Raw genomic sequence first — 23,162 nt, forward strand, 5'->3', positions numbered from 1 at the left:
AGGTCACATATTCATGACATTTGGATCGAAATGGGAAAGAAGCTTGTTTATAAGTACCATAAACTATAAATAAAAGATGGGCATGGCAAAGTCCAGTCTTTGAAACCTTGAACTGAGGATTTGCCGCCTTGGTGTGGTGAGACTGGGTGTGAGGACTGAAGGGTGGAGCTGACCGAAAAACCAAAGTGCTTTATGTTCGTGGGCTCGCTGATCCCATGTTGGGCCTGACCTAAAGCATACCCTGGTCTGAAAACCATCCAGAAACAGTAGCCCCTTCCTGACGCTTAAGCTTAAACTCCCTGGGCTTCACTTTTATACTCAGCCTGAGGTTGGCGCTACTCTGCTACTCATGTGATTGTGTACTTTCATTTAGTATTTTGAGAGTCTCCCCAAAAGTATGATGCTGTTTTATGGACTTTACGGCTCAGGTGTGACTTTTTGATGAGAAGCTTAAGAGAGGAAGAAGAGCTGAGGTTACTGTATGTAACATTTAAACATGCTGTTTCTTAAAAAAATGGCAAAACTGTACAGATTTCATTAAGAAACTGGCAACTGAGCATCTGCAGATCTGTGTCAGAGTGCAAACCTTTACCCAGAAACGAGCGAACAAACTTTATCTTATATAATTGCTTCCTAACTGTGCGGTTTATTGCTCTAAACCAATAAAACCTACAGCAGGTTATGGCTGAAAAGGAGGTTAGGGATTATCTAAGAAGAAAACTGTGTGAAAGGGTGATGCATTGTGAAGTGAAGTATTTATGTGTGAAGTATCTGTTTAAAATGTTAATCAGCCACAACATTAAAACCACCCGCCTGATGTTGTGCACAGATCTGACTCGCTGCACCTCAGGGGGCGCCCTCTAGTGCCTGGCAATGGGACTTTGACTCCTTTGGCGTCTGTATGCTTTCGAGTGGGGCTACCATGGATTAGAACCGCAGTCTGTCCTAAACCTTAAAAAGTTGCTTTGTTGCCTAAATTTAACCAAACTGCAATTGACAGTTAATTTTTTCTTAAAGAAACCCAAAGTTTCCCATCAAAAAATTGCATTTTAACTAGTTGATCAATATTTTTCACTTCACCTGCGTGAGTGGTTTTGATGATGTTGCTTTACTGGTGTAATTTTTTACCTTTTTATGTTAGTACCCAGGATGAGGGGGACAGGGGATGAGTTTAGCTGTGCCATTAAAAACCCAATTTTCGTGTCATTTCTGAACTAATTAGTTTCGGTCTTCTCGTGCTTTTCAGTGTACTTTCTAACACTCATTGCATGAATTCAGTTTGAGGAGTGGAGCAGGTGTCGGATAGTTTATCTGCAGCTCACAGTCAGCTGCTTTTAAAGGTTTAAATGTCAATAAACGACAACCACACATCTTACAGATCCTTCAAAGTTCTTCCAAACGCTGACACTTTGGTGCAGTTACACAAAATAAAAAGCAAACAGAGTAGTTGTTGCCTTTTGTGTACAAATGTACAGTCCTGGTCAGTTTGGTGGTTTGTGTCATCGCTGACCTTTTTAAATAATCGGTATCTTTTTTGTGTGTGTTGTTTAAAACTAAGTGACTAAAGAGGTGTTTTATTCTTTGAGAGCAGCACCACCCTGCTATAAATAAATGAAGACGTTCTCAAAGTCAGTGTGAGTCACGCATTATTTCATGCAGAACATGCAGCCCTGCGAGAGAGCTCGGGGTTACGAAGCAGAGCTCTTCATTTGCTGGTCAGAGGCGACACTTACTCATAAACACAGCATTAAAACATCACTTGTCACCTGAAAAAAAAATTGAAAGGCTACATTTTTGGTTGTGTTTCACTGTAAAGTTATTCCTGACGCTGAGTAAACATCCACTCCAAGCTGCTGTCTCCTAGCAACAAGCTCCAGCTACAATTAAGTGATGTGTCATCCAGTCCTCACTCATGACTGTGCCAGTGTCAGGTTCTGTTTAAATTCTTTCCACAGTGCAGGGAGTCGCTCCTTTGAAGGATTTCTGTTCGCTGTCGTCATCCGCCGACTGTCAGTGACATCTCACTGCAGCTGACTGTTAATGAGGATGTAGGCGGATGGAGGAAGGTGAGGCTGCAGCGGTCAAACGAGTTGGGCAGAAAAGACAGTAACAAACCATCAACTGATCCGTTTAATTTGCCTTAAGAGTATAAAAAAAGAGAGCGATGAGCTACTGGGCCTGTTTCAGGTAGGGTCTGGTTCATATCGACCCCTTTAAATGAAATTTCACCTGAATGCTGAGAACAGGTGACCTGTGAGGCGAAACTTATTTAAGCACACAAGCAAAGCACAGGCTTAGAAATTTATAGCCAATTCACAAAGTAATACTCTTAAGCATTAGACACAGGCTAAACCACCTGCCTTCCCTCCATTGTTGCCTCTGTGCTTCCCCTTCAAACCTTCTGTTTGTGAGCTTAGTAATATAAACAGGGATTATTTTGAACTGCAAATCAGACAAAGCTACTCTGGCAGAACCAAAGAAAAAAACATGCAGCTGAAAATTAGAGTACCAGGTCCACTTTAAGGTTGTTTTGGAGCAACGATAACCCAGATAATTTCCTTAGGGATTAATAAAGTATTCTGATTCTGATTTTGGTGTTCTAACAAGCTAGCATGCAGCTGCAAAGTTCTGCTGTCACCTCGTGAGTCCAGTGGCTCCTGCAGCACGCTGTGCCCCTCTGGTAGGAAGGCAGCTTAAAGAGTACAGCCAGAGGACACAGTTTTTGGCATTTCAGTTATGAATTTCAACACAAAATGGTTTAACTGAAGACTGAAGCAGTTGCAGTTCCTCATAAAGTCCAAGTACCAACTGAGCTGAGAGGAAAGTGAAGCACTGCCAGCAACACATGAGGAGCTGCCAAATGCTTCACACTCACCCCGCACTTGTTAACACACAAGTGCTTTGATGTAAGAGTACACATTAAGGAAACGCTTTGCACAAGGAGACACAATTTCACACTGAAAAGAGACGGAAACTGCAGTTAACAGCTGATTTAGGACTCTAGACGATCCTCTTTTTCTTTACTAGCGACAACCTTTAAGTGCCCACAGAGGTGTTTTGACCTGGCAAATATTCAAAGCAAATATTTTTCCGCAAGAATAATTTGGTAAACTTGCTGATTTCAATTTTGCTTTTAGTTGAAGCAGAAGGGAAGCTGGGAAATGCCTGAGATAAAAGGTTAAGCTGACCTGCTCTGCCACACGCAGGTCAGTCGGGGCACTGATTATGTAAATGTCATACAAAGGTGCTCTGTTTATATGTTGCTAGTGAAAACAAAGTTGAAGCACGAGGCCTAGTTTCCCTCCCATACAAAGTCTATTCTGTGTCCATGGTTATGTAAGTTTGTAGGAGTGTGTATTTCTGGGTGTGAACATGTGCTCGTGAATCACACTTCCAGATAAAATTGTTACCTATTGTCACTAAATATATTCTGCACTTAAAGCCTTCTTGTAATTACCAGAGGCACGCACATATTCTGCCCTCTGATTTGTCCAGGGGCCTCCAGCTCCCTGCAACCCTACTTAACCATTTAGGAGTTTAAAAACTGGGTGGATGGGTAAAACTGGAGAGGGTAGTAGTGTTCAGAGAGCCGTGAATTGTCCTTCAGGAATGTTCAGTGTATTTGCTACTTCAGCAGATAAGCAGATTCTTATCTGTACAGTGAGCCTTACCTCGCTGTGGGTTACAAAACCGGCCTTTTCTTTTCAGTGCGACAGTGTGCAGAGCTCCGTCAGCTGGACTTGCATTCCATCTAAATAAAATGCAAACACTTATTATGCAATTAATGGTCCATTTAACTCTTTACCGATTGAAAGCCAACGAGCAGTAACTAATCCTTGCTTCTCTTTTCTGAACAGTGCACTTTCTGCCATATCGCAGGCCTGTTTATAGACTGGGTGTGCATTAGAAGTTATTGAGCGTGGTCTCTGCCTATGCAGCTACCCTTGGAAAAACCTGAAAACTATTCTGCTGGTCTTCAACCCACATCTTTACTGATGTATACCGAGGTGTCAAAACTCGCCATGAAGGGTACTGGGAGGGTTGTGAAATGTTGTCTTTACGGTGGAAAGAGTTAAGCGGTCAGGTTCCTCCTTTCTTTTCTTCAGTAATTCTTGCAGCAGCTCTTCATCAGTGCATTTCCTGTCTGCAGTACGAATGTGGGACAGACCTGTGAAAGAAGTGCCAGCCATGAGCACAAGAACCTGGTAGTTTTAATGTGTAAACCTAACAGACTCATTTGTGTACCTAAATCTAACTGAGTAACACATTTTGAATTAATCTGTGACCAGTATAGCTTCTTAGCTGTCAGAAGTGTTGGCTAGTGTGGTCTTCTGCTGCTGCAGCCCATCTGCTTCAAGGTTTGATGTTTTCTGGATCCAGAGATGCTCTTCTGCATCTTGAATGTAATGAGTGGTTATTTAAATTACCATTGCCTTCCTGTCTGGTTATTTTACATTGCTTGCTCCAGAGAACGGCTGCTCACCTGATATTTTCTCTTTTTTTGTCAACGCTCTGGAAACACTAAAGACGATTGGGTGGAAAAATCACTGTAAATCTGCTGTTTCTGAAATATTTAGACAATCAGCAACCACGGCACGTTCAAAGACACTCTAATCACCTTTGTCCCGATTCACAGTTTGAACTTTGTCTTGATCATGCCTGCATGAGTTGTTGCCATGTGACCATAAGACGTTTGAGAGGCTGAAGAACAGCTGCACCTCAGAAAGTGATCGGCGGGTGTAAAAGTATTGCATTTCTACTGTCCTCCACAGTCACCAACCACAACAGACCAAAGCATTTCAGCGTGCATCTGTTCCTCATTTCATAACGCTGCTGGTATTTCATTGTTCTTTATTTGCTGCTCTTTGTGAAAGCAGTTAAGTGAGTGACTCAGTGTAAACTTTATGTAATTGCATAGCTTATAAGAAAGGATTCCCTGGGTTTGTTCAGGCACGAGTATTTCCACAGGCACAAAGGCCTCGCCTGGGCGTGGAGCAGCAAAGTGGAAGTGTTTGCACGAGAGGATTAATGCCATCTTTAAAACAGGGTGTGATTTTGTTGCAATTGTTTCTTGTATAATTATTTGGGGCAGAGCTGGCAGGGTGAGTTTCCCTCACAGTGCCGACCTTAAACGCGCATTTGTTTTTTTTAGTTAATTAATTTTTATGGCATGCATGTGCTCTGGCTGGTTGCATAACACAGCTTTCAGGCATGATTATTATTTAGAGGTCTTATCCCAGTCTCGGTTCTTATCTCAATTTTATCAAGTGCAATTTCCCCCTGTTATTAATTCACCATGGTTCAAACTGAGATACTTGAACACTTCAACGCTGATGAGATTGTGCACAGTAAGAATGTACATTTCCTTCATTAACTAGCCAGGTTAATAATTAATCATCTATTACAGGCTTGAAGTAAATCAAATTATTTGAACGCATATAAATCCTGCTAAACAACAACATCCAGCCCATATAATCAGACACACGACGGTAGCTCATTAGAAATTAAGGCTTTCAACCTACCAATGCAACCTATAGGATACAATATATCTTTACAACCCCATATTTGTTTTTACAATACAAAAAAAAATTATATCAAATGTTTAAACTGAGACGTTTCACTATGTCATGAAAGTATTCGCTTATTTTGAATTTTATGGCAGCAACGTCTCACAAAACTCAGGATGACGTCAACAAAATGCTGAAAGAGAAAGCAAGAAACAGCTGGAGGAACTGGTCAGGTTAACTGGCTGCAGATCAGTAACATGACTGGATATAAAAAGAGGATCTTAAAGAGGCAGAGTTTCTCAGAAGTGAAGACGGGCAGAGGATCACCAATCAGCAAAATAAATAAATGAAAACTCTACAAATTGCGAAACAATTTCAGAGTGATGGTCCTCAATGTGAAAATGTGAAGACTTCGAGTATTTCATCATCTACAGTCTATAAAATTATCAAGAGATTCAGAACATCTGGAGAAATCTGGAGAAAATTTGTGTTCTGCATTAAAAACCACTTCATGGGTTCAGAAAGACTTCCAGAAATCATCGTCTGTGAACACTGTGTCATTCACAGAGGTTAAAGCTCTATCGTGCAAAGAAAACGTCGCATGTGAAGATGATCCAGAAATGCTGCTGTCTTCTTAAAAGAGACTGAGCCGAAGTGGAAAACTGTTCTGTGCTCAGACGAGTCCAAGTTTTCTTTGTGGAGAACTTGAACACCACTCCCTCCGGACTAAAGAGGAGAGGGACCATCTGGTTTGCTATTAATCAACAGTCCGCTTGCTAAATACAATTTCCACCCATCTGTTGAAGCAACCTGGCAACACACAACCTGATTCAAAGAGTGTGTGCAGCTAATCTCACTGCAGACACCAGCTAGATGCTGAATGAATTAGCTGCTATCTTAGCGGCTGTTTGACTATTTAGGGTCTCGGTGCTTCAAAGTAAGAAGTGAACATTTAATAACAGATAGTAAACAAATAACGGCAAGTCGAGCCATTTTTGTGATTTTGGAGTTCTGAAATCGGCACAGCTGCGAACATTTTCAACATTTTTTACTGATTCAAGCTTCCAGAATTATTAAAAATAATCAAAATGTCTGATGCATCGTTCCAACTGGCTCTCTTCCACACCATGTTTTTTTTATCCTGTCACTCTCCCATCACTGGTGGTAGAAGATGGCTGTCCCTCCCAGAGCCTGGTTCTGCCGGAGGTTTCTTCCTGTGAAAAAGGAAGTTTTTCCTTCCTGCTGTCATCAAATGCTTGTTTATACAGGGTCGTCTGATTGTTTAGGTTCAAATAATTATTAAATATTAAATAAATATATGAATATATGAATTGAACTGCAGGCAACAACCTATAAAGATTTCCATCAAATTTATCTGAGGTGGACAAACAGCACTGGTCTCTATGTAATCAGCTGTGAGACGAGTCCCTAAGGGGCCGTCTACGAAGTGTGACACAGGGAAAACTTCAAAAAATAAACATTTAAAAGCTCATCAAAATGATTTCACACATTTGTTTTCCTTTTGGTCACTAGACCAGTTGGTGACCAACTTGGCAACCACTGGTCGCTGTAGATGATTGTGTATTCCCAACCAGTTGGTGACTGGTTGTTGGGAGTCACTGGGTATTTTAATGTTGGTTTCATTTTCAGTTCTGGAGCCCGGTTTACCTCACAGCTTCGGTTTTATTTTTTAGGTATGTTTATTTACATGTTACCCTCAGGATGTAGTCCTGATTTAAATATCTGAACACTTATCGTAAGGACTCAAGTAAACCCATTCCTTCGTATCGGGTTCACAGGTTGGTTTTGGACCAAACATCTGCAACACTTTCATCATCCTCACCTGAAGTCTGTGGTCATTTTCAAAATACAGATTGTGACGATGGGAAACGCAACACATGCTGTTCCAGGTGACTCACTGTGACTCGGTGGGTTGGGTGAGCGAACAGTTTCTCTCTGAGTGTGCTGCTACAGAGAGTTCAAAAGGTTAGACAAGAGGAAAAAGGTCAAGCTTAATCAGCAGAAAAACTACAAAAAAAACCCTTTTTCTTATTTTTTCTTTTATACCAGCTGCATCAGTGCAGCAGCACACGAGACAGTGAACAATTACTGAAACTCTCACAGATTATCATCCTAAATTCACCCTCTCATCGAAAGCTACTAAGCCAGTTCTCCCTGATAAACCTGCAGCTTTACCCAGTGAAATGTGTGTCATGTTTAACATGCAGTAACAATTATCCATGGCTGGAATGTCAAGAAGCTTCATTCTTCCTGTGCGTATGGAGAGTTTAATTATAGGGTTGATTAAAAATAATTCTCGAACTCTGTCTTTTAGCTGTGCTTGCTTTGCTATTGTTTCAGGCGTTGCCTCACTGACCTACTTAGTGCACATTCATTTTTTCCACAGTGTGGTAGTTTGACGGGGATCGGGCTGCATGTTTGAATGTTATGTGCTACAAATCTGTAAGTGGTCAGATTCTCATTAAATGTGGAGCTAATACTCATAAAATCCAGAGGACACTAATGATTGACTTCCCTCAACCTCTCTTCTATCTCTTCTGTCCACATTTTCGATTATGTCATTTTCAAAATGACATCATTTGTGGAACTAAAAGCGTGGTTTCACCTTTTCCTCATGCAGTGCTACATATAGGTATAAAATCTGATTCACCAGCTAAGCGTTGCGCTACGTGACTATGAGGCCACCGGACTTTGCTCCAGGATTTTAATGGTCCTGCCGTTGCAGCCAGTAGATGAAATCATAGAAGCTAACATGGACCTGTTAAAGTTTACAAGCCTCTTATCAAACTCAAAGCTGTTTTATATAGTTTCTATAAACCAAAATCATTGAGATAAAACATGACTGTTTCTTTCCTATAGCAGTGCAGCAAACTATTCCTTGCTGTGTGATGTTGAAAACATCTTGTTAGAAAGCTGTAAGCAGAAATACTTTCATCTCTGCCTCCTCGTTTATGCTGTTGTTGATGAATATCCTTCATTAAAACACACAATACAAGAGATCAGCTGCTCTTTGAGCTGTGTCTGAATTATCAGAGCTGATAGGCTGAAAGAAATTGTGATCAAGCTCAAACATTACCTTTGTCCACGTGGCCATAAAATGTAAAGCTCCTTCTTATACATTGTGTACTTCGTATAAAAGATATTCACCTCTTAAAACAACAGAAGGTTACAATATGACTTTTATTGTATTTACTTACATACAATGCAATACTTATTGTAACAAAGTAACTTATTAGAGAAAAAGTGTTCAGGTTGTTTACTTACATTAGAGTCAACTGAACATTTGAACTATTATAATTAATATTGTATGTTTTGGACCTTTAATTCAATTCAATTCAATTAAATAAAACTTTATTGATCCTGAACGTTGGCCCCGAAAGAAATTGGGTGAAGGCTGTCGACCTTACCCCAGTGCCATCTTACCCTTCCAACCATACATACATTACACAAACATCACATGGGGAAGACGGGGCAGAGAGGTATAACAATGGAAAAAGCACAACATGAGGAAAGACGAGGAGAAAAAAGAACTCCCCCCAGACTGAGCTCCTTACGTATGGATGATAGGTATAGTAAATAAAACCCATAAACACATAAAAACAAGACAACACAAAGAAAAACAAGTTAGGGGGGTTATGACCCTCCAAATAAAATTATGAATTATCTTGCATAAATAGGCTGTTGATTTTCTTCACTCATTTCAGTGATTATCAGCAAAATAGTTGCATTTTTAATCATCTGGGAATTTACCCAGATTTATTTATTTATTTAGACAGAGCTCTCGACCCCTCAATGTTCAGCACAAAGTTACGCCCATGATAGGACAAACTAAGTAGAGAGTAAATACGGTGTTTGTCTCCCAAACACAAACTGGGAGCTGTTTCCACAGGACTGGAGCCTGAAACTCAAGTAACCGCAAGCAAGATGCCAATATGCAAGAAATATGCACTCTTTTTCTAGTCCCTGTAAGAATTTATTAAGAATTGTCATTGAAAGTAAAACTTAAATTAAGCATCACTTTAAGAATAATGTAAAACAGCTTACTAACAGTAAGCTATTATAGTAAGTTACTATAATGACATACAGCATTAGTATTTAGTGCTCTAAAACTGGTGCAGTTTTGCTATTGAAACTCTGACAAAACCCATGATAATGACGCTCAAAGTGGGTTCTAATAATTGCATTAAAAAAATAGAGATTGTGACACGTGTTTAAAGAAAGAAAGAAACAAACAAAAATGAACTTGCTTGCAGTTTTTAACAGAGCTTAATTTTCATTTTAAGTCATGAAAATGTAATACAGACATCTCCTGTAGAACAAAGACATTAAGTGAGTTACGTTAATTATTGATCGTGAATTGCCCACATGTATGAATGTGAGTGTGACTGGTCGTCTGTCTCTCTGTGTCGCCCTGCGACAGGCTGGCGACCTGTCCAGGATGTACTCCCCCTTTGCCCTACGGTAGCTGAGACAGGCTCCAGCTGATGGATGGATTGATGATCTCCTGTAGTTATGAGGAGCACAAATTTCAACCCATTCCTGTGTACTTCAAGGGAATGTAATTTAGAAAACTTTGCTTTTGTAAGGAGGTAAAATTGTGGATGGCGTCATTAAATATACAAAAGTTGTAAATTTTTTAACGGACTTTGCAATGCTTTACATACTGATTTCCTGAAACAGGTTTTTGAATAAGTGATTTAATCGAAGGTCACAGCTGCTTATTTCACACCTGTCGATGCGCAAAGTAGAGGTAATCAGATTTCCCACAGCACGTAAAGGCAGCACCAGTCATTTCGGAGTGGGAGGGGACGCACGCAGTAAAAACTCCAGCTCACGCGCTCTGATAGTCACAACACAGGAGATCTGCGTGCAGGTGAGATACAGAAGAGACATACTGACTTTGCGCACGCACAGCGGGATCCCACGCGCGTCAACTCAGCATCCATTTACCTACACTTGACTTCGTCTTCAGTGAACGACCTGCGTGTGCGCGATTTGGAGCTGCTATTTGGATGACGCTACAATCTTTCTATCGGACAACGAACATGCCGTCTCTGCGACACTCTTACACCGTGACGGTGCCGGAGGACCCGGCCGCTCTCCCCTGTGACAGACCGGAGATGAGGCGCAGGAGCCACCCGCTGTCCCGGTCCGTGCTGGTGTCCACATTCATGGGTCTGATCATCAACCAGGCCAAGGTGAGTCCAGCACCCCCTGGATCTGTCTCATCTGTGTCAAAGCATCCTCCTTCTGCATGATTTTATTTTGGTGCCTCTCTGAATTTATCAGACTTTCTGAAAATATATAAAGAACTAAAGTTTTTATGCCTTTGTATATAGTCCTAAACTGATTTTCCAGGGGTGTCACCACGATATATGGTCGTGAGGGGGCCTAGGCCCTGACGAGGCTAACGTTTCAGTATATTACTGCACAGGTATTGGGATGAAATTATTAGCAATGATGCATAAAGAGTAAAAATATGATGATAAATGAGGAGAAATGGGATTACAAGAGCAAAATAGACAGCAGATACGTAAGGATCACACAAACTAGATGAATTTGTGAGTGAGGCATAAGGTACACTGACTTAAAGGAGTCAGTTTTAACAGCTCTTGAGCCTTTAGTCATTAAACTTGTAAACCCTGTGAAGAGCCAGAGGATTTGAGGTGGAGGTCTCAGTTTGACCTTTAGCCAGTCATTGGTGTCGAAATGGAGAAGTACTGGGCTGAAAGCGCACACGCACACACAAGCGGGCAGGTGTAGGGGGGGTTAAGGGCTGCTCTAACCCCTGCATCATCATTATTTACTATTCAAGCTGGTTGTGTAATAGGAAGAAAAGCTGTTGATAAGGAATGTCCACTTATCATTTACGCAGGACATTTTGTTCACACGTAGAGCTGCACATGTGGGTCCATGTGGGTCTGCGGTGTTTACCTGAGGTCACAACGTACACACATCCAGTCGTCGCTGATGGGGGATATTATTGGTTTACACTGTCAATAAGTCTCTAATTAAGTCGCTTTTGAAGGCGTATTTTAATATTTTGGCTTTCAGTGAAATCCCCACCCCTGCCGAACAGATGCCCAAGAAAACCTGGTCAAGACTTTCTTGGTTGTTTTGTTTGTTTGTGATGATTGCATCAGACATATTTAGTTTATGGTCACTTAAAAAAAGCAGAAGATCTGTATATTTTGCAGGACATTTTCTGAATATCTGAAAAGGTGGAAAGAAATCTACAGCCGATTAGTTTATCCGCTGACTGTAGCAGAAATGCCAGCAGCAGTGAATGCCTCTCAAAGTCAGAATTTCTTGGGTTTTCTTTCTTTCTTTTTTTTGTTTTACTTTAAACATATCAGCATGCTTTAGCTGACTTTAGCCTTCAACTCAAAGTCAAAGTACAGCCAGAGGGAGCTGTTAGCAGGAGCTTATCCGCAGCATCAGGGTGCAGCTTTTCACAGCTGCCTTCAAACATCTGAAACTGGCTGTTCATTAAAAAATAATAATCGGATAACTTATAAATTCCTCTGTTCCTGCTCATTATTTCGTATCCTAAGCACAGTCTAGGGAAAGTAATAGTACTTCTACTTGAGTATTCTGGACTTTTCCCAGCTTTGCTTTTCATGAAGCAAAGATTTATGTTTCTACTGTTTCCAAGGGAGTGGTGTAAGCTGGCACCATGCGTATGCAGGAGGGCTGCCTGCTTCATCACATGTTATATGGCCTTGTGCAGGCATGCAGAGCTGCTTTAGGGCACATTCTTGCGCTTTCTCTCTCTGTCTCTCTGTTTTTCTTTGAAGTCACAAAGACCAGCGTGGCGAGCTCCGGTTCACCTGAACGCATCGCTTCCACCGATTTTTGGACGGGTCGTTTAAATCAAAAGGCGCCCGCTGAGTGTGCCGAGCCCCGCCGGCTGGTGCTCACCGGAGCAGATGGGGGGCCCACACCATATGGTCACCTTCGAATAGTGCACAGAGGAAGAGAAACACAAAGATTTTAGGCAAAGGGGAATTAATCGCTTGTTTAGTCATACTTCTATTTTGAGGGATGGAAACAGTGATCACGAGGCACCAAAGCTCTCAGCTAGAAGTACTTATAATCACAGCGGCACATAAGAGGGAGGAAAGGCGGGAACAATCACATTACTTTGTTCAAATATATTAGATTTGTTAATGTTCAGCATTACTAACTAGTAATCTGATACACTCATCCTGCTCGGCTCAGGTTTCCAAGGTTAAGCACTGCAACGCAGATATAATCCGGTTGTCACGGAAGAATTCCACCGGACGCTATAAAGACAACGTGGAATTTTTCTTGCAAATGTTTGTTTCCAAGGTTCCAAGGTTTCTCAAATGGCCAAAATCCCTCTCTTTCTGCTCGGTTCAGCCAGTTTCTTCCTGTTAAAAGCGAGTTTTTCCTTCCTGCTGTTGCCAAGTGCTTTCTCATAGGGGGTCATGTGAGTGTTGGGGTTTTCTCTGTGGTATTTTAGGCTTTTTACCTTACGATATACAATATAAAGCACCTCGAGGGGCAGTTGTTGTGATTTGATGCTATATAAACAATATTGAATTGAACTGCCCATCAGGAGATTTAAAGGGAGCGCTCCGATTATGTAACCACTTACATCCAGATGTAATCCAGAACCCAGGATGCCTGCAACCTGTGCTGCTTTAATATGGATTAAAAATGCACTATTAGAGGATTAATACTTAATGGGCTGCAGAAATGAAATGCATAAATGTAATTAGTGTACTATAGTTGCAACTAGCTTGGTTGTTCTTTGTGGAGACGGCTCTTAAAAACAGACTAGAGTCCCACAAGCTAACCCCAGCATGTCATTTCATTTAAAAAGAAAGAAACCATCAGGCTTTAAGTTCATTTTGGGTCTGATACAAGCTACAAACTAGATTTAAGTGTCAGTCTTTGGCTCTTCCAGGACATTGTTAATACTAAAAATGTGAAATAAATGGATTCCATGCTCTTTAATAAATGTCATCATTGTTTCTTCTGACATGCATGATAGCTGTTAACAGGTTTGTGACCTGTAGCCCGTCCTGCATAAGGGAACATTATAATAAGAGTGTATCATGATGTCGAAGAGCAGCTCGGCACTGTCACGCATCGACGCCTTTGCTGACAGGAGCAGCGTGCAGAAGTACCGTCATCGGGGCGCTGACGGAAACATAGGCGGCACAAAGTTTTACGCACACGCTGACTGTGAACCGAGCAGCAACATCAGCTCTGACTCATGATCTTTGTTTAATTATGTTGCAGATGTTCAGGTTTTTGAGCTGAATGTCTTTTCCACCCTCATACTTTGGGGGGGATAAAAAAAAAAAAAAAAAAAAAGCCATAAAGCATAAAAATGTCATAATCACACATCAGCTGTCTCGCTCTGTAAAAGGATCCTGTCAGCTCATGCACAGCAGACTTTTTTTTTTTTTGACACCTGCATCACTCCCGGGCCACAGATGATTTACTCCAACCTACGGCGGCACGAGTTATGTCCAAAACTAAACCAGCTGATCCGTGACTTCAGGCAGTGATGTGAAACTTTACACAAACAACTGAAAGCCACGCTGCGCTCCTGCAGACCGGGGGGACTTTTTGTCTCCGGTCAGCGTCACATGCTCACGTTATGTCACCGTTGGCGTGAGCTGGTGGGCTCACCACAGTCACGGGTGCAGGGAGGCGTCCCAGCGAACCGTGGTATCTAATCTAAGCACGTGGAACTCTAGCCGATAGCCACGGCAGACCCGTGCCAGCAATGTGACCGTCATAACGCACACATTGCACGAATGCCATCCTGTCTTTTAAGACTCGTTCACTCTTAAGGAATCTGACAAAGCTGCTGTTCACACAGTGGTTTGATCACACTGATGGTGCATGCAGATCTGTTGGCTTCTTCGGCCTTTGTTTTGTTTGTTTGTTTTTTTAGCAGGTTTGCATTCATTACAATAAAGTGCATTTTGAGTAGGCTGCACTTGTTTTCTCGTAAAAATGGTGACACTTAACCACAGAGCCGAGAAAATAGAGATTTAAAAGTGGCAACAACTGTGTTTTAATCCAAACCATGATCTATTTCAAAACTTAACCGATTAGCCTTTTTATGAGGATAAATAAAATATTAAAAAACAATACAATATGTTTAGGATTCAAACTCAAAGTCAAGCTGACTCTCCCTAATCCTGGTTCTTCCTGTTAAAAGGGAGATTTTCCTTTCTACTGTCGCCAGTGCCTTGAAAGAACAGTTGCTGTTTAACACGTTATAGATGCAATTTATAGAATTTTGACCTGTTGTTACACATGTTGGAAAAAACACTATAATTTTGCATATTCCATTCGATTCCATTTTTGTTGTGCATGGTCAGACTTTCACTGGTTTACTGTCCTTCTCACTACCAAGTGCTTGTGAATAAATGTAGCAGTGCCTCCGATCAGTTGCTCTGTCATTTGAAAAACACATTTACTGTCATGTAAATCTTTAATGTTGACATCTCTCTTTTCTTTTTTTCTGTGAGCAGAACAAGAGTCTTCAGGGCCTGGTGGGTTTGAAGAACCTGGGTAACACTGTAAGTGTCACGTTTTGTCCTTTAAGTGCAAATAACTCTGTTTAGTCTTCACTTTAATAATTACCGGGCCTCTCTGTTTGATGTGATTTGCAGTGCTTCATGAACTCCATCCTCCAGTGTCTGAGTAACACTTTAGAGCTGAGAGATTACTGTCTGAGAAACGGCCACATCACAGACCTCAACAACAACTGCAGGTCAAACACTGCTCTCATCGAAGGTACGATGAGTTATTTTTGCAGATCTTAAATCGAGTTAATTCCCTACCAAGTTGAGATGGTGGTCTGATTTCTGCAATTTGTCTACCTCAGAGTTTGCAAAGCTGACTCAGAGCCTGTGGACCTCTGCAAACAATGAGCCCATCAGTCCCTCTGAATTCAGGAACCAGGTCCAGAGGTGTGCTCCAAAATTCGTTGGCTGCAAGTGAGTTTTCCGCCTTCTTTTAAAGTCAACCTGAAGCCGTGCACATCAGTAAAATCAAGTAAAAACGTCTCCCTCTACAGCCAACAGGATGCTCAGGAATTTCTCCGCTTCTTGTTGGACGGTCTCCATAATGAAGTCAACCGGGTGACGGTCCGCCCTAAAGTGTCCGTCCTGGACTTTGACCACCTCGCGTAAGTGTGGCCTCACACTCAGCCTGTCTGGGTGACTGCTGTATCCCTGATTGGGCTGCAGTGGTCAACATAGCGAGCTTTCATCTATAATTATCGTGTAATTGACATTTTGTGGCCATTGGAGGAGAAACGAACCCCAAAATTGGTGAATTAATATTAACAATAAGTTTACTTATCAATATCTGAGTTGCAAAGGATCTTAAAGAGGCTTTAATTGAAGTTTTTATCACTGGTTTGCAGGTGAACATAACATCGGTTTGACTTTGCTGTTTTGTTTTGTTTTTTTTATTTTACAGGGATGACGAAAAAGGCAGAAGGATGTGGAACATGTACTTGGCGAGAGAGGACAGCAAAGTAGTGGGTGAGTGATTTCTTTATTTTTTAACCCATAGCTGCATAATAATCTTAAATAAGCCTTAAAGGAATATAAATGTTTAACATGGCCCTCCATCCTGCCCATAGATCTGTTTGTGGGGCAGCTGAAAAGCTCTCTGACTTGCACAGCTTGTGGTTTCCGCTCCACTGTGTTTGATCCATTTTGGGACCTCTCGATACCTATTGCACAGGTAAAATGCCTGCTGTGGTCTTGGATTATCGCATTGCATAAGCCACGGATTTAAAAATTATATCCACGTTGTAAATGTAATTTTTGTAGAGGTTACCGATCTTAATCATAAGCGTTAGGCAAGTCTTCACGCAGGGCTTGATTTCTAACACTTGTCTGCCTCCACAGAAGAGTTCAGGCGAAGTGACTCTCAAAGACTGCTTGAGACTCTTTACAAAGGAAGATGTGTTGGATGGAGAGGAGAGACCGGTAAGAGGCAATGCATAAATAACCCAAGTCTCACTTTCCTCTGTAAAGATGATGCAATGTATTGATTACACTGCCTACACCGTGTTCATCTCTTTCTTAGACGTGCACCAAATGCAAAGCCAGACGAAAATGCACCAAGAGGTTCAGCATCCAGAAGTTCCCTCAGGTCCTCGTACTTCGTATCCTTTCCTCACATCTTTGCATTTTAATATTTCCAGAAAGCAGAGAGATTTCAATGATGCCATGTGCGATAAATATATTGAGCATGGAGACTGGCTGCTCACACCCTGGTAATCTCCAGTCACTAGGAAAAAAATGTCCATTTCCTGACCATTGGGCAGGTGTTCCCTGGAAGTTGCTGCCTGTTGCCAGTCGGTTGTAGCTCGCATGATCGATGCAAGCTATCTTTGAACCAGTTTTGATCCTTGACCCAGTGTTCCCTCAGACCTTAAACGATTCTCAGACTCCAACGTCCGAGCCAGCAAGCTCTCCACTTACGTCAACTTCCCTCTTAAAGATCTGGACCTGCGGGAGTTTGCCTCAGAATCCAGCGGTATGTATTTTCCAGAGGAGAGAAGGACAATCAATCTATTTTAGCTTTGCCGCTGTGTTGACTGACAGCTGTGTTGTCTCTTCTCTGCAGAGCGCCCTGTGTATAACCTCTATGCAGTGTCCAACCACAGTGGAAACGCTTTGGGAGGCCACTACACAGCCTACTGCAAAAACCCAGCTCTGGGAGAGTGGTACAGCTACAATGACTCCAGGTATCAGCTCTCGCATCATCGTGTTACTTAGCGTATCATCTTATCAGACTGGCAGAAAGGGTTAAAGTCTAATTAAGCTGTATATACCTGCTGTCACATGAAAGTGACCTAATCTTAATTGCATCAAGCTGACCTCATTACAGCTTTACAGCAAAGTGTGCATGTTTGGAGCCTGGTTCATAATGTGCAAATATTTAACTTTGTGCTAAGCTGCCCTCGCTTCAGTGTTTCCCGTGTGCTCTCTCTGTGCAGGGTGAGCCCGATGTCCTCCAGCCAGGTTCGCAGCAGCAATGCCTACGTCCTCTTCTACGAGCTGGCCACCCCTTCACACAGCAAATACCAGACGTGTCGGCTTTAGGTGCCATCGAGGAGCGATAAGCCGTGCTAAACTCGGACTGATAACAGGGAAGGAAAAACAAAGGAGTCAGACGCTGCCTGCTGGGAGATGGCTCCACCTAGTGGAGAGAGTCCGACCAATGCAAGCTGTGAAAAAGGAGCGCCGAGACGCCAAACGGTGGATGTGAAGGCATATTTACACTGAAGGATTGAAAGCTTCGCTCACTGGCTGGGTTGAAGTGAAACAACAGTGGGAGGAAATGTAAAAAGTGTGAAACTTGCAATACACTGCTTGCAATATGCAAGCATGGTTTGTTTGTTTTTTTCCTTATTTCACTCAAAAAGGACATTTTGAAGCTTCTCTTTTGTCACTTGAGTGCATTTTTTTTCTCTTTTGAATATAGATTATTAGTGTTAAGCATTTATTGTTATTACAGAGACTTGAGAAGCACGCCTCACACACCAAATGCAAGATATAATTTATTCTATTTAATATGATGTCAGAGCTTGAGCGTGCATTATGTGTATATATAATTTAACAAAGCTTTATGGTTTCCCTCTCTGCCAGTGCAGAGGGAACGTCCTATTATATTTTTGTACAGTATTTATCAACAGCGCAGCGAATGTAACTGTACTGTGGAAAAGTCACACCAAGCACATACCAAAGCAGCTTCTTCCAGGAAATGTGACTGACCTAAAGCCTAAGACAGTCCAGCGCCTGTAAATTATTAAAATCCATCACTAACTTGCCCTGCATGTGTGATTTTTATTAATTAACCCTTTATTTTCACACTTCACAGCAGAAATCCCGTGTCACGTGCAGCAGACACTTGCTGATCCAGTCGAATAAATTAGAATGAGCTGAATACACAGAAGAGCCCATAGAAAGTCACCAGCAGTGTGTGCTGATTAAGACTTTCTGCAGAACGGTGTACGGTGGCCCTGAGAGGCCAAGCGGACTGCAACATAAGAAAACACCAGCAATAAGGAAAAACACTGCAAAAGCACACAAAACACAACGGAAATGGGAAAAAAAACTGTTTTCCACAAGCACAAGGGAAGTGTTTCTGGGGAGACAATAACCCGACGGACCAGTTGCAGAAACCAAAATATGCTAAGAATTGCGCTGGGAGACACTTCAAAGAAGTGGAGGATCTATCGGTTTTGTGAGGAAAGAAAAGATGAAAGGTAAGTGTGTTAGCCTAACTATTAGGCTAAAAGTCCGTCATCAGTATTATATGAATCATGATAAAACACACCTAGCATGTTTTGGGTTCCTGCAACTGGTCCGTCGGGTTATTGTCTCCCCAGAAACACTTCCCTTGTGCTTTTGGAAATCTTTTTTCCTATTTCTCTTTTCTTTTTGTCGTTTTTCTATTTTGATTGTGTTTTGTGTGCTTTTGCAGCGTTTTTCTTATTGCTGGTGTTGTCTTAAGTTTCTGAAGTTGCAGTCCGTTTGGCCTCTCGGGGCCACCGTAGGCAGTGCCTTTGTGTACATCGTACGAGACAAGTGGCTCTTTAGGCCTTACAGCGACCCTGAAGTCAAATTAATGCAATAAATCCATCCATCCAGACAGGGGGTGTCCCAACTCCTGTTAATCAACACTTTCCCTTCCAGAGTATCATTTTGGTCTCACCAGTCACTTGTGATCCACTAATCATCAACTACACCTTCATTCCTTCCAAAGAGGTTTACATATTTGCTCGGCAAGCAAAAAGCTGCTGGTTCACGTCCAGCCAGAGACCTAAATTCTCTCAGGGTTACATCAGGAAGGGCATCTGGCTTAAAAATCTGCCAAAACAAAACATGCAGGGCTGCCTGGTCAGTTGACAAAAGATCAGCTGACAGTAGCACTCAGGTGCTGATGATCAAATGCTCTTTATTAACTGATCAGCAGGTGAGCACTTCTATAAAAGCAGAGGTTTTGCCAGTTTTCCTGGTAACCAGGTGCGTGGTAGCTGTGCACTGCTCATGTTGAATGTTAAAGTTCATAACAGCACAATTAGAAAAAACAAACAAGTGTGTCCTGATGATGTCATCATGTCCTCGAGAGAAATGACCTGGAAGGCACTAGATCTTACTAATATATTGCAAAGCCATCCATTGGGCTGATCTAAACTGTGCCTATTTTTATAGATAACAGCTGTAGAAATGCTGCATTCCCCTGATTATAATGACAGATGGCACTTACACTGTGATGCTCAAAGCTCGCCAAAACATACATTTTATCAAATCATGACCCAGTCACTTAAAGAGATCCTCAAACCTTGATGAAAGTGTTTTGATGTAAGAGTGGAGAACCTTTGAATTTTCTCTTTCAGCAGCTGGGTCATGATTTCTGGAAATAAATGTTATTACCTTTGAGCACCACAAGGTAAGAGGCATTTACTTCCACTGTAATCAAAAGAAGGGGTTTATTTCTGCAGCTGAGTTCCAAAACTCAGGTAAATCTTACTAAAACAATCAAACAGAGGACAGGCCAGAGGAAAATAAGTAAGATTTTCCCTTTAATGTCCCCTTTTTTGCCCGCTTCAGATGCCAAACATGGCAGAAAAATTACTTCAATGCATTTTGTTAAACAATAAAAAAAGAATCAAACTGCATTTCATTTAAACAAACACAGTAAAACAGAGTCTGCAAAGTATTGTTTCTTGTATTTCCCTAAAATAGTAAAGAATCATATTCATTTGCCTTAAGTTTTCTTCATGTTTTTAACCTTTCTCGTACTACTGTGGCACACCTCAAAAAAACCCTGAAACTGACGAAGATTGGAGATATTGATGTTTTTCAGAGTTAATCGTGACACAGTTTCGTACCATTCTGGCTCATTTCATTTTTTAGATATATAAATGATGCTTAATGGTGCAGCTCTAAATTGTATTGCTTGTAGGACAGATTAGTTTGTCTGTGAAGGTTCTCAGTCATCCAGGTCAGCGTAGTCTAAGGAGCTTGGAAAGAAAAGCGTCTGGACTTCTTTAAGTTGTTTGAAGACATTTCACCTCTAATCCGAGAAGCTTCTTCAGTTCTAAGGTCAAACGGCGGAGAATCCCAGATTAGATTAGATTAGATTATGTAAGGAATTGCAGCTTCATAAAGCAAGATGACCTACTTTTCTGAGTGTGCTAGTAGTGTAAAAACACAACATCCTTCTATTTACCATCAACTTTATAAGATATTAATTAATATTAGTAATTTACCCAAAAAAATTCCTCTGTGCTAAATATCAATTAGAGGCTTAAAACTGCAGGGAGAATGACCATTTTCACCCACATTAAAGCCACATTCATCATGTAGGTCTTCCCCCACTAGAGGGAGCTCTGCGCAGTCGTGCAACATTCATTGATGACTAGAAAGAAGTTTATCCAGGAACCTCTGAAGCAACTCTCAAACCTTTAGCGGATACTGTCTCTGCTGTGAAGCAATTAATCTATTCTGTTTAATGGGAACAATACTTTTCATGAAAAAAGGAAAGTATTTAATATTATTAATATTAATATTATTGAATATTTAATTGTTATTTTTAATATATAATCAAACTAACACATCAGTCTAACCGGGATGGGAACCTTTGCTGTATTCACCTCCACCATCCTCTCTTCTTTTCTCCCCCACTTTGACTTAAACTCTTATCCTTGAGCCACTGAGCAGGTTAACGCCTGAAGGAAAAGCTCTGTGTGTGTGTGTGTGTGTGTGTGTGTGTGTGTGTGTGTGTGTGTGTGTGTGTGTGTGTGTGTGTGTGAGATTAGGTTTCAGGGGCTGGGACAGATGATCTGTTTGTGACTGGGCCAGTTTGTGAGGAGCAAAGATAAAGTTATCAGAGCAGGCCTAAGTGTTATCACCACTGCAACACAAACTGAGTTTTAGCACACATGGTCAGAGGGATCAGTGTCTCGTCGTTAGCCTTGAAGACAAGAGCTGTGGGTACATGGGGACTGGTATTTATCAGCTTGTTATAAATTGGATGTGGTCCATTTAATGAAAATAGATGCGATGCAGATTTATTCATTCACTGATCATTATGATCATTAAGCCTTTTCAACTTTGTCCTGCTGATTGTTTCAGGTAGTGCTTTGAGCTAGTTTGGGCTTTTATGAAAGGGTGAAAGTGCTTCACTGTTAAGGACAGGGATACTCCTGATTTAGTGCATGAGAAAAAATGAGCTTCATGGTGAAATGAGAGTAAATGTTTCATGCTGATTGTTTTTGATCAAACCCTTGATGATGATTCCTGTCTATGTGATTAAACTGAAGCCTTTTTACAGACTTTAAAAATAAAAGAGGTGTTTGATATGGGTCTAAAACATCTGGGTAAAGTCTAAACTAACAATATTGAAGAACGGTGATACATAACCTGTTAATAAAAATAGATTTATCTGATGTGTAAATGCTAATTAATGAAGAAGAATCTATGAGAAGACTAGTTTGGGTTGTATCTAAAATGCATGTTGAGGCTTTAGATAAGGTGCGCCAAACTCTTCTTACATTGTGAGCAATATTCAGTCCCCTTTGAGCTTAAGCATGGCAGACCCATATGCAACTACTGCCCAATTAAATACCTCAAATGGACATCGGATCCCTGATATTTCTTATGAATTTTCAAGAAGACCCCTCAGTTTTTCTACATTATAATGAAAAGTTTCTGCAGTAAATCAAAGAAAATTGTCAGAACGGCTCCTTAAAGTGTAAAATTACTCATGAAAAAAGTACCGGCATCTCTTTACTGTGATTTTATCAAATAATTAAAAACAAAAATGTTTGTTAATTTTCAGAAAATGTTCTATTTTTAACCCACTGTGAAAGCAACACAGAAGTACACTCATGACCATGTAAAACTGTTTAGTTGCTCATTATCGCAAATATCTAATCAGCTGTGCAAGCCATGCATTTAGGAATAAAGACATGGTCACGATGGCCCGGAGTTCAAATTGAGCAATGGTGAAGAAAGATGATTTTTAAAAAATATATACAAAATATCCAGTCAGCAGCAGTTCTCTGTTCTCGTAAATGTCTTGTTATTACCAGAGAAGAAGCAGCAGAAGACCACACCAGGCGCCACAAGGAATCTGAGTATACAATTCACACAAGTTCACCAAAATTAGACAATAGAAATTAAGAAAAATGTCGGGGGTCATTGTCAGTTGGACATTCTGTCACATCCCCACGAAGAGGTCTAGAGGTGTGAGTTTGGGGACCGGTGTTTATTTGTGTGTTTATTTCTACTGTATCTGGTACAATCTCCCCAGTTATTCACATTGATATCACGGCAAAATGTCTAATAGACACACTGATCTCTCCAAAGTGTGAAATGGACACACATGCAGATGCTGTAGTATCAGTAGGGGGAGATAATATACAGTATTTAAAGCCAAGAAGTCAACAGTGACCAAGGATATGAAGTACATTCCAGGGTCCTTCAATGCCAGAAACGGTTAAGTTAGTTGGCTAATATGTATTTACATGTAAATGTGTTATTAATGTCTCTTTAAAGGCTGTCCTTTGATCCTTTTATCATTTTAATGTCGGCTTGAAATAAAAGATCT

At 41.1% G+C, this 23,162-nt stretch overlaps 1 protein-coding gene across 1 annotated transcript; it reads left to right on the forward strand.

Moving 5' to 3' along the window:
* The first annotated feature begins 10,392 nt into the window (after positions 1-10,392).
* Positions 10,393-17,898, forward strand: usp2b (ubiquitin specific peptidase 2b). Its single transcript, XM_085364066.1, has 12 exons — positions 10,393-10,726; positions 15,050-15,097; positions 15,191-15,314; positions 15,406-15,517; positions 15,598-15,708; positions 16,005-16,069; positions 16,171-16,274; positions 16,442-16,522; positions 16,623-16,701; positions 16,968-17,075; positions 17,166-17,286; positions 17,539-17,898. The coding sequence occupies exons 1-12, from the start codon at positions 10,541-10,543 to the stop codon at positions 17,642-17,644; spliced, it is 1,245 nt and encodes a 414-aa protein (XP_085220192.1). The 5' UTR covers positions 10,393-10,540; the 3' UTR covers positions 17,645-17,898.
* The last annotated feature ends 5,264 nt before the right edge of the window (positions 17,899-23,162 follow it).

The sequence above is a fragment of the Diplotaxodon limnothrissa genome, linkage group LG10 (genome assembly GCF_057381915.1).
Source record: "Diplotaxodon limnothrissa isolate DT_005_m linkage group LG10, D_limnothrissa_male_GT1.1, whole genome shotgun sequence".
NCBI lineage: Eukaryota > Metazoa > Chordata > Actinopteri > Cichliformes > Cichlidae > Diplotaxodon > Diplotaxodon limnothrissa.

Bases quoted from the DNA above. Each gene is read 5' to 3' on its own strand.
- usp2b (XM_085364066.1), top strand. From the start codon at position 10,541: ATGACGCTACAATCTTTCTATCGGACAACGAACATGCCGTCTCTGCGA. The intron at 15,315-15,405 runs GTACGATGAGTT...TGTCTACCTCAG, and splicing joins AAACACTGCTCTCATCGAAG to AGTTTGCAAAGCTGACTCAG. The intron at 16,275-16,441 runs GTAAAATGCCTG...CTGCCTCCACAG, and splicing joins TCTCGATACCTATTGCACAG to AAGAGTTCAGGCGAAGTGAC.